The 12,057-nt window shown below is 38.3% G+C and overlaps 1 protein-coding gene across 1 annotated transcript; it reads right to left on the bottom strand.

The window, feature by feature from the left end:
• Window positions 1-7,435: 7,435 nt before the first annotated feature.
• clic2 (chloride intracellular channel 2) lies at window positions 7,436-11,883 on the bottom strand. Its single transcript, XM_080416004.1, has 6 exons — window positions 11,574-11,883; window positions 10,158-10,267; window positions 9,421-9,546; window positions 8,826-8,926; window positions 8,458-8,639; window positions 7,436-8,102 (listed from the first exon to the last, which is right to left on the bottom strand). The coding sequence occupies exons 1-6, from the start codon at window positions 11,625-11,627 to the stop codon at window positions 7,944-7,946; spliced, it is 732 nt and encodes a 243-aa protein (XP_080272130.1). The 5' UTR covers window positions 11,628-11,883; the 3' UTR covers window positions 7,436-7,943.
• Window positions 11,884-12,057: the final 174 nt, after the last annotated feature.

Genomic DNA, 12,057 nt, shown 5'->3' with positions numbered 1-12,057 from the left:
GAATTGTTTTGAATTGATGAAAAGTTGTGATTATTTTGCTGAAACTTTTTTTAGGAGTTCTGCCATTTCTTTTTTAGGATCTGTAGGGATGCTGTTGAACTAGCTGTAGTATACAACCCTCGTATAGACGTATTTGATTTGATTGATATTTGATTCTGACGTTTGAAGACGTCAGAATCATAAATACGTCTACGAGGGTTGTATACTACAGCTACTGTTTGTTTGATTGATTGATTGATTGATTGATTGATTGATTGATTGATTGATTGATTGATTGATTGATGTAGTTTATTTAGAAAGACATGAGAATAGTACATGACAGTACATAACAGTACATGGAAGTACAAATTCACAATACAAGGTCTACTAAACTGGAAACCCTCATTAAGCACTAAGCTTGTTTAAGATGAGAACCCCATGCACACAAATCATGATGAAATATAAGAGGCAGGCAGATATACACACTACTATACAGAATGTCATACAATCAGCTTTCAGGTTACTGGTATGACCAGAGAAAAAATATATATATATATATACAAAAGAGGAAAATGAAGGAGGGGGGGGGGATGTTGAACCAGGATGTGCCAGATCCATATCTCCAACCCACCAACTATGCAGACAAACCAGCAAACCCAGCCAAGTGATTACCTTGTGTGCGTATTTCAAGTTGATGACCATGCAGCTAAACCACTATAAGACCACACTCTAAAAAAAAAATGGTGCTGTATATACCAAAGTGGTTATTTGGCTCGTAATCAAAGAAGAACCGTTTTTGGACTGGAGTAACGTGAGTAGCTTTATCTTCAAAAGGTGCTAAATAGCACCACAACCATCCCAAAGAACCACGAAGCAAAGGACTCTCTGGGGTTTGTCTTAAATGCCTAATTGCACGGGTAGGGCTAAAGTCTTGATATATAACTGAGGTGCTATATAGCACTGGTTATCAAAGGGGTCTTTGGGGGGGTACCAGCGGGTCCCCAGCAAAATGTGTTAATAGGCTACAGCATCACAATCGTTTAAAAAAAATTGCAAATCTAAAAGCAGCTATTGTACATCTGCTATTTTTGACATTTCTGAAAAATATCTAAAAAGTTTGAAAAATGTTTTTCAGTTTTTTTTTTTTTTTTACATAAATCTTCCCTGCTACAAGACATTTTCAGATGGGGGTCCGCAGCCAAATATATATCAATTTGGGGATCCTTGACTTAGAAAAAGTTTGATAACCATTGCTATATAGCACCACAACCATCCCAAAGAACCATCAAAGCACTGCTGATGTGCTATAGCACCACAACAAGAACCACTGAGATGCTATCACCTCAACCATCCCTAAGAACCACTGAAGAACCACTGAAGTAACATTTTTGAGTGCTGCTAAAACCAGTAACCATCTTAAGCTGATCACTTCTTTTTTTTTCTTTTTTGAGGGACAACAATATACAATGTATTAATGAACACAGCATTATAATACAGAACAGTATTTTACAGAACTAAATAGTGTAGTGTAGGAGTCAGCAAATGATATATTTCTCATTTTCAGGTCTATACGTTTCTGTTTTGGTACTTTATGTGGAAAGGGTAGGCAGAAAGGTAGCTTCACCTATACCTTTTTTGGTCATAACTATGTAATATTCATTATTGTTGTTGTTGTTGTTGTTGTTGTTGTTGTTGTTGTTTTTATGCTCATGGAGTAAATATTGTTTACATAGTGAACTGATGACCAAAATAAAAAATTGCAAAGTGAAGTGAAAAAGTATACTGTTTTCTTTCTTTTTTGTGTTTAGCTTGTAGATGTGCTATTTTCATCTGTGTCCCTTCTCATATAATGGTTGGAATCAGGTTGTGACTTTAAATGCTTCCCATCAAGCTTGTCTGCCCTCAAATGCTTTTAAGAGAAACATGCTACAAGAGAAGTGCCATTGGATGTTTTGCTTTGATGGTCAAGTAGACCTTTATGTTCTGTCAACATTCACTGACAGAAGGGATTTGGAAATCTTAGCAGTGGGCACAACATTATGTCATTTTGATGACACATGCACATCCTAGTGCAATAGCATCCCGAAGAGCCTAAAAAATTAATTGCGGACCTCCCGATATAAATTAGTTAGGTTAATCCTTAAAACTCCATCCCATGACTCATCTCCCCCTGCTCACTCTCATCAGGTGGCTCAGAGTGGAGGAGAGAGTTTATTTTATCAAAATGTGTATGTTTCACAGGATTGTGAAAAATATTGCTCTGAAATATGCATGCATTTCATTTTCCAGGGTTAATGATGTTCCCAACTAACCCACCAGAGGTAGTTCCACAAACTTTCTGCCATGTAGGCTTAAAAGTTGTTTGGGACAAAGTTTGTACTCTGCACTGCAGCAGTTACTACTGTATGTGTAATGCTTTGTCTGCAGGCATCAAGTCAGGGCTGCTGACACCAGTTGAACCTTATTATAAATGTGTTGTATGTAGGCTATTGTATGTATGTTTTACTACATACCTTCTCTCTTTTTTTTACCCCTCCCCCAGGTAGCACATAAACCACAATGGAAAGCTATAGGGATTTCTTTGTGTCATTCTTTTATACTATTGTGCAGTCTAATGTGGTGTTCATATGTTTTATAGTAAATGTGAGGGGTTGAGGGGTATGGGCCTGAGGGGGCTGGTGATTGAAGGCTGCTACATTCCAGCTTGTGCGCTCCATGGACAGCTCCACACCTCAGCTGCCTTCCATTAGGCCATCTTCTTAAAAGCTGAGAGCTGCCCTCAGTGTGTGTGTGTGTGTGTGTGTGTGTGTGTGTGTGTGTGTGTGTGTGTGTGTGTGTGTGTGTGTGTGTGTGTGTGTGTGTGTGTGTGTGTGTGTGTGTGTGTGTGTGTGTGTGTGTGTGTGTGTGTGGCAACTGGAGAGAGAAGAGCGTCTGGGGACACAATCCTGGACTAAAGACTTTGTACGGACCGGTAAGACGAGTTGCGGGCCGGTCTAGTTAGGTTAAGCTTTACTAAGACAGTAGCTCCAGAGGGAGCCGGTATTATTTGTGTTTCAAGTTTATTGTTTTATTTCTGTTTTTTTAATAAAAGCCCCTGGCCATTGTCCAGTGGGGAACTGCAATTCCGGCCTGACTGTGTCTGTGACCCACACTACTCCTTCCACCAAAACTTCCTGTTGCCTACTTGTTACATAAAATAAAAATACATCTTTCAAATATAAAATATGACCAATATTTTTGTGTATAAATTATGAAATAGAAAGGTTGTTTCTCTGTTTATCTCTGTAAAACAGGGCTGTGGTATCTTACAATTAGCCTATGTATATATTGTGATTTTTTATTTCATTTTTCTATACTGTAAGTGACCGAAGAAGCAGGTTTACTGGTTCACTACTGCTGTGTTGAATAGAGAGGAATACTGGACATATATGATGTTCCATTTCATGTGTTGATTAATCAATGTATTAATGCATTATGCCAAAGAGTTTTCAAACCATCATTTCAAACACAAGAATATGAGAGACGGATGGGATTGTGGAATTTGGATTAAGTGATATTATTTTTGTTTCTTAGGAAATCAGATGGTAATAATAAAAACGTGTGTGTCTGCATTTGTGCACCTTTGTCTGTTTGAGAACTGTTCATCTTTTTGTAGATGAACAGTTTCTTTATTTATGAAATTATTTTTGATTTAAAATTGATGCTTGCAATGTTAGTAAAAAGAAAACCAGAGGAGGGCAGCATTTCCCAACATATTTTACAGCACGCCCAAGCAGTACCAAATAATTGATAGGAGGCTTGCCTACTAGCCGACATTTTATAGATATATTTTTCAAGGTTTTCATGTTTTTTCTTCTTCAGGTAACACAAGTACCTATTGCAGATGTTTTACATCTTATTTAAGAGCTTATTTAGGTTTACTATATAAATTGTTCTAGTATGAGTCTCAATAAATCTCATTGGTAGATCTGTTAGAAATAGTTCAACTTTAATTACATCACTGTGGCCTATTCTAGTGTTTAGTGTTTTATGCTTCTGCTTTTCTTATTTGCTTTATTGTTAAATTATTTGTAACTGTAATTGTATTCTTGCTCTGTAAAGCACGTTGAGCTGCATGTCATGTCATGAAAGGTGCTTTACAAATAAAGTTTATTATTATTATTATTCTAATTAGTCTTGCTTTTTTGTTTTGTTGTAAAGTAGTAGACTTTTTAATTTGAAAATGTGTTTAACACGTTTTTTCTTTAACCCCAGATAACATTTTCTCATTGTCTTGCTTTTTTTTTTACTTTGGTCAGGTGATGACGGCCAGCTGCATCAGATGTTGTTTTCTACTGAGATTTCAGGGTGATAGCTCTATAAATCACCTGGCATGGTGTCAGAGATCATCTCCAGGCTATTAGCTACCTTCAGTTTGACAAAGAGTCCTGAAGCGAAAAGCCCTTCCAGAGGACCAGAAAAACACAACTTATTTTGGCTTGTCTATTGTGTTGTAAAAGTTTTGTATTTCACATTGGAGTTATGGTCCCATGAGGTACATTGACCAAGTTATATATTGTAATTAAAACCCCACTCTATCCTTTTAATTGAAGAAATGGGAAAGAAGTAGTTGCAATCAGTGCACAATCTATATGAGATCATATTCCACACGATGTTTTTAAGAAATTGAGCCGCAAAAGAGCAATACACTTGCTGTTCAATGTCACTAATTGACCTGATGTAACACTTCACTTATGACTAACCACATGATTTCAAATGACAGAGCCAATATATTCTCCTCATGAGACAGTCCCTTTACTAATTGTTTGTTTAATGCTTTCTGTTAAACACCAAATGACGTAGAAGCCAGTGTAGTAGTACCATATTTCCTCAAACTCTTTGTACCTAGAAGAGGATATCATCAATGATACATGTTCCTCTACCGGGTGTGGATGAACAGCCAATCACACAAAAAAATGGTGTTAGACATATAAAGCATCTTACCTTGTTCGACAGCCCACTGATTGCTCTTGGAGAGTAAACATTTGTTAGGGCTCTCTGTACAAGCAGAGATATGCTCTGTCTGAATTGACAGGGTCTCCAGAATTGCGTCCATGACGACTGGGCCATCACGTCAAAACCATTATGGACAAGACTGGCAGTGATGATAATGTATTGATCACGCTGTGATGGATGGGTAAGGAACATATAAAAGAGAGGTTCCTTGCTGTGGCTGAGGCAGTCCAGATCTGGTCCTCCTAAAATATTGTCACCATGCTCTCTATAGCACTGTTCTACCTTTTAGCAATGATTTGTTCTGCAAGGCCACGTGCTATACCGCTATACCCAGACTCCAACTTGGAACCCCAGACAGGTAGGAGGAAATCCTTATTTTTTTCATCATCTTCCTTTTTTTAAATTATATTGATTTCTCATTGGACGATTTTATTGTCAGTATACTGATTTAGGTCAAATCTTAGTTATGGCCTGTTCCCTTAGAAAACTAAATTTCCTTTGTCGGGAGGTATAACAATATTGAGATAAACTGTGGTTCACCAGTTCTAGTTTATTGAGTACAATAATTCTTAAATTTTTATTTGTGGCAGTTTGTCCTGTAAGATAAGGGCCTCCGGAGACCATTGGTGCACTGATGTGTTGATAGCTGACAGCAATAGTATTACTTACAGCAGTCAAAGGTAATAGGCTGATGTTTTCTCCCAGCAGACTTCATACAGAAATTAGTGGCAGAGGTGGAGGATGGAGAGAAGTCAGAGAACACGGCACAGGGGGACCGGAGAGAGTGGAATAACCTATATCCCCTGTTGATACAGCATGATGGAGACAGTGATACTTGGAACAAAGGTAAAGAGAAGGACAGGGTATGGTACACAGAAAGATTATTGCCATTTGAATGGTCACTTGTGATATTCATCTTCACCTAATTTTCTTTTTAAGGGACTAAAGATTCAGTGCCACAGGATAGATTACCCAACATGGTAAGTCTGCTAATCATTGACTGTAAACATTTTTAATAGTATCTGAAAAGCATCAATTAGATGACAAATGATTACCTTGTGTGTGTGTTTTCAGGTGGATGACCTGAAAGAAGTGGTTTTAAAGTTGGCAGCAGCTGACAGGCTCCGCTCGCAGGGTTTCCTTAGATCAGAGCAGAGCTTGCCCAAAACCAACAAGAGAGGTAAGCAATTTTGGCTGCAGCCAGCCACCCATGTGCCACACCTTCAATGTGTACATAAAAGTGGGTTCGGTTCAAACAAAAGCAGCATCCTATGTCAACATCAAGTCAACAATGTAGGCCTTTAAGATGATATCCCAGCATTTATTGTTATTATTATTATTATTATTATTAGTTAGAATAACTGTTAAAATAGCTCTATATTCTGATAGCAATGATTCTGTAATTATTGCTATAGATTATATGTTACGTAACAGGGGTCACCCCATCTCTCCAGCTATTTAGTAAAGAGGAAATACATTTTCAGGTCGGGATGCCAAGTGAAATTGAAAATGAGAAATGAGCCCAAAAAAGTGGAATTGGACTATACTGTAAAATTGAAGCTGATAAATGGGTACTCTCTCCTGATTGGATGAAATTGGTAGCCAACCTGAAAATGTATTTTCTGTTTACTGAAGAGACTGAGAGACCCCTGTTACCGAGCAAACACTCTATAGCAATGATTACTATCATAATATAGAGTTTTAACCTTTTAACAATAAACCTTCTGTTTTAACCAAAAGAATATAACTTACAGCCTTTAATAGGCTACAGGTTGCTTACAGTTGAATGGGTACATACAAGGATGTAGTGTATGTATACATTTATGGAGATTCTATGTATTGTCTTGTCTATATGCTGCTGTGTTTTTATGCTGTACTGTATACAGGCCGTGAAAACAAATCTCCCCTTAGGACAATGCAGTTTAATCTAATCTAACATCAGTTTAAAGAATGCACATAGGATATATTGATGTAAAGCATTCAACATTCTTGGCACAATATATTTTCATTATTTGTCTTTAGTCTTTCTCACTAATGTTGTTGCCTTTTCTTTTATCTCCTTGACAGCCTGTTTCTGGAAATACTGTGTGACGAACTAAGAACTATGAAGGACGATTAGAGCAATTTCTGGTTGTGTTAACTGGTTGCAAACACCTTCACTCTCCATGATCATCTTTGTGTCTCAAATTGGAATATCCATCTTATACTGTGTAGATTAAACCTTGTTTTATACATATAACCCAGAATTAAAGAGGATGAATAGAAAATATATTTTTCAAGTCGGAAAATGTATTTTTTCTGTGCCTGGAAATAAAAATGGATATCAATATCACATATTATCTGATGATACTGAGTTATTGATTTACACTGAGTTATGACAATACATAGGGCAATTATGGAGAAGAGAGAGAGAGAGAGAGAGAGAGAGAGAAAAAGAGAAACAGAAAGAGATCATGATTACAAGAGACATTTTATTACGCAATATTGTGAAAAACTATACAGTTGTGTAGTACTGTACAGTCATACAGGGTACGATACAGAGATTTATTGTCCGTTTCACTTAAAAAAAAAGACCATGAACTGTTCTGAAGGTTGCTGCAGCTGGTGGTTTGAATCACACTAGTATAATAATATACTCTATTTTAATAAGGGTGTTTTGATAAAAAATAACATGTAAAAATATATATATTTACACTATAGACAAAAAGATTATAATTGCACACTTGGCATTTTCCCTTTGGCATAAAACATTTTCTTTTTCCAAAGGAAGCCGTTTTAATAAATAGTCTATACTTGCATTCATCCATGCTCTATTTCACCCTTCCCACTATTAAAGGTGGAAGTTTGGGTGTAAAGACAACAGATCTTTTGCATGTTCCCCTTGGTCTTGTAGATTTCAGCACTTTGCTCAGATTTCCATATTTAAATGTGCCGGATACTTGGTGGACACATGAAATTACATTGGTTTATTATCTCTTGTTGGTCACACTGAGGTAAGCCTTCTCAATCTCTATGTTGGCTGGACATGTCTGGTTGAACTCCTCTCTCTCGTAAGCATTCTGTAGGTACCGCCACACACCTGTGAACTGGACTGGAATGTCAAAGTCACAATACTTCTTGGCAGCAATCTAGAAAGTAGGGGGGAAATGAAATTATGATATTATTTCATAGTGCATTACATCACAAGAAATAGACACTGTGACACACTAACCCTGACAGTAATGAACTGATTAAGACAATGACAATGTCTGAATGGTTTGATCTGTGAGGTGCGTACTCCTCTCCTTATCACTTACACTGCCTTATTTATGCACGTCCAATCCATTGAGGATAGTTGAAAATATGTCTCATGTCCTTGTTTAACTATTGGTTGTACTACACCTGGCATATGTCCCCAATAATTCACTGCAGCAGCTTACTCACAACTATACCCGAGTAAAACACATCTCTCCAATTCAGGAGCATACTGATGTGCCGTCTCACCTTGATGACATGTAGTTTGGGTAGGAGGTTGCAGTCAGCTAAGGTTAGGCGGTTGCCATCGAGAAACTTCCTCTTGGAGACGGTGATGTTTTCTCTGGAGTTGTGGTCGATCTCCTCGGGCAGGGGGGTGTTCAGGTAGATATCCAGCCGTTTAAACTCCCGAAGCAGGTTTTTCTCATAGACTGGTAAGTAAGCAATGTATCATATATAACATATAAGTTGATGGGCTTTATTTTTTAATTCAATGTTGGCATTCATAGCAGGGATAGTATATTATTTCCATTATCTTACATCCAATTGAGTTGATCAGAGTTGATTTTGCATTTAGAGTGCAATTATGTTGGTGTATTGTGCCAAACTGAACTTACCACTGTTATTTGGACTGTTCTTGATGAAAGCAGAGAACTTGGCAAAAATGTCAGCACCCACATCAAAGGATTCTTTGTTAAGTGGGCTTAGATGAGGATACCTGTGGATGAGACGGGAGATGGGAGTAAACAGGAGAAAGCTGGTCCAGGTTCAAAAACAGCTTTTAACCTGGCGGCCAATAGACTGTTGAACAAAGAACTAAACAAAAAGTAAAATGAGATTTGTGTCTAGATACAAATTGGAAATACATATGCATTATGCTCTTTGATTTAGTATGTACAATATCACAGTATGTGAGATCTTATAGGTCTAAGGTTTCATGTGTAATCTTTTTAAAATATTTTCTGGTCATAGTCATTAGTGTAAGAAATAGCATGAATTTATTATTATTATTTATGAACATTCAGAGTTTTTATCCTATTTTTTTTCTTCTTAAAGGGTGGGGTTCTTACATACAGAACCATATGCAACGTAATTTTGTTCTGGCTATGCATCTCTGATGTAAAGTTTGTGAATGACAATAAAAAAGGAACTTAATACAAACGCGGAAACAATTCACATGAGTTTCAGGACAACGGATAAAGTCATCAATACCTGGGAGGTGCAATTGTTTGCTCTAGAAACTCCTCAATCTTAATGAAGTCTGTTTTGAGGGTGCCGTTGTAGAGGAGGAAAGGAGGTTTGGCTCCAGGTGCCAGATCCTTAAGTTCTGCTGGTTTCCTGGAGAACACAGAGTCCAGTGAATAGATGGTGGTGAAAGGGAGGGATAAAGCATTGGCATGTATGAATACATAACCATTCAGTTCCACGGTCACACTGAACACAATTGTTATCCAGCATGTCAACATCAACAATGTCCTTATGGATTTAGACAATGGCTATCTAAGTTGTCAAAATGAAATGTGGCATTTTGGATTAATGATTTTCACATTGCCTGTTGATTCTGTTAATAAAACACACTAAGGTGGGTGTGGCTGCTGGTTTAAAGGGCTCTGTTTGTAATCACTGAATTATCAGCATCCTTTCAAAGTTTTCTGATCTTATTTGCTTGTAGGTAATGGCCATGAGATATTCACACAATAAAAGAAAGATGTTTGTTCAATAGCAACACAGAGCTCTTTGTAAAGTTTCCAAATGCTTTGGGTTTACAAGTGCCTCCCTCCTCTCTCCCCGTTACACCCAGTGAGTAATACTACCATTAACAACTAGAACTGTGTTGGTTCTCCTGAAAAACATTCCTATTCATCCAAGTAATTTCATAATAGGGCACTTTGTGAAACTGCCTTCAACCAGATGCTCAGGAAGTTTTCTTGGAGAAGAAGTGTGCTTACTTCCTCATGTCAACTGTGGTCACCGTGAACTTGACTCCTTTGAGCCAGAGCACCATGAAGAGCCTTTGGCAGAAGGGGCAGTTCCCCACATTCTCACCATCATGTCCGGCCTACAAAACAGAAACAAAAAGCAACACAAGGGTGCCAGGCTTCAGATGGCATGGTGACTTTAGAACACATTTAGCTCATAGTCATATGAAATGGTCTCTGCTTCATACAGTATGTCCCCCAAATGTTTTCTGCTCATTTCCAAAAGTTATTGAAGGACCTGCCTGGGAGGATATTTTAAGGACTTTTCCAAGGAAATGAAAAGAAGGCATTGTGTTTGAGAGGAAGCTAGCTAACAGTAACATTCCCTCATCCCTCTGCCAAAACACATCACATGACACATAATAACAACTCCTGTACCACCTTAACATTGACATGACCTGATATAGGCTATCATTGTGTTGTATATTGGTGTATAGTCTAATGGCTAGTCGCTGATTTCAGCGCACCCCAACCCCCTCTTGTGTGTTGGCTAGTGAGGCGCGTCCTAGCGAGACCTGACAGAATGGGTTTCATTTGGAGCCAGTATGACGTTTGGAGCCAGTGTGACGTCGTCTGTTAAGGGGTCTATTGAATGTCAGATTTAATCATGCACATTCATTGCACACAGAGAATAATCTGTATTCAAGTGATGTGTTGTAATAAACAGCTGATATTTTCTTTGTACAAGGCACACTGCACTGTGAGATTATGTCTAAAACTTTATTCTATCTTTCATCATATGTATCCAATAAAAAATACACAATTGTGCATGTGAACAATAAAACACTCCATGCTGTGTATTTGTTTATGTGTTCTTGTGATGAATGACTATTTTTGTGCATGTAAGTGTGTGTGGGTGTGCCTGTTCCAGACTGGAGGCCAGGGGCTGCGTGTGTGTTCCGTTCTCCTTCTGTACATGTGAAGATAAGGTGGCCTCCAGTGTCTGTTGTGTCAGAGTTCACAGATAAAAAGCCACTCTGACCCTCACTAGGGATACACACACACTCTGGATTTTACTGTGCATACTCCACATGTATTGCACTCGGTATCAGTAGATGGCGCCCATGAAAAGCAATGTTATTCCCTGACTGATGGTGCCCACTGCAGAGAAATGCAGAGCTCTGCCCTTTTACAATACTAAGTCCTGATAAGTGAGTCACAAATCTGATGCCAGTGTTTGTCAAGGGCTACTTGACAAACACTGGCATAGCGAGTGAGTGAGCAATACACGAATAGGCAACATCTGCCAATACAAATTAATTCAATTGAAATACTTTTTCCCCACAAAGTTTTTCTGATACAGTACTTTCCCCCACCCTTCCTCACTGTTTATCCAGATCTTGTAAAAAAGCAGATTCATCAAATATGAGTGATAAATGTACTCACCTTTATGAACAGCTCAATGCTCGGGTCTATGTCAGAGTTCTGTCGGAGTGCCATGGTGTCCCAAAAAACAAGTCCAAATATCCTGTCACCTCAGCTGTTCTCTTGAAGTGGATTCAGTGGTTGTGTGCACTGTGCAGTCCAAAACTTCCACACAGGACTGGAATAGAAAGTAATAGATTGTTATTGAACAGCCGTATGTGACTGACTGCTCTGGACTGAAGAGTGACTATTGATGCAGGGCTCTCAGGAGATGTTAAGACCTTATTGCTGCTGTGTTTTGTCTGGCTTCTCTGAGCCTATCGCTCTGAGCACACTTCACAAGCCAGAGGAGAAGGAGGGCCTCCTAGGGAATGGGCGGGGTACACACTTTTATATATACCCAGTGCCAAAATGTATGAAGAGAGCTTAAAATAGGTCCTGCTGCAACACACTGTTGATTAAACAATATTGCCGGCATCACCATGTGACTCAAAAGACACATCAT

The sequence above is a fragment of the Gymnoscopelus braueri genome (genome assembly GCF_963280865.1).
Source record: "Gymnoscopelus braueri genome assembly, chromosome: 20".
NCBI classification, from domain to species: Eukaryota; Metazoa; Chordata; class Actinopteri; order Myctophiformes; family Myctophidae; genus Gymnoscopelus; species Gymnoscopelus braueri.
Note: the sequence above shows the minus strand (reverse complement) of the source record. Positions and strands in the feature narration are given on the sequence as shown.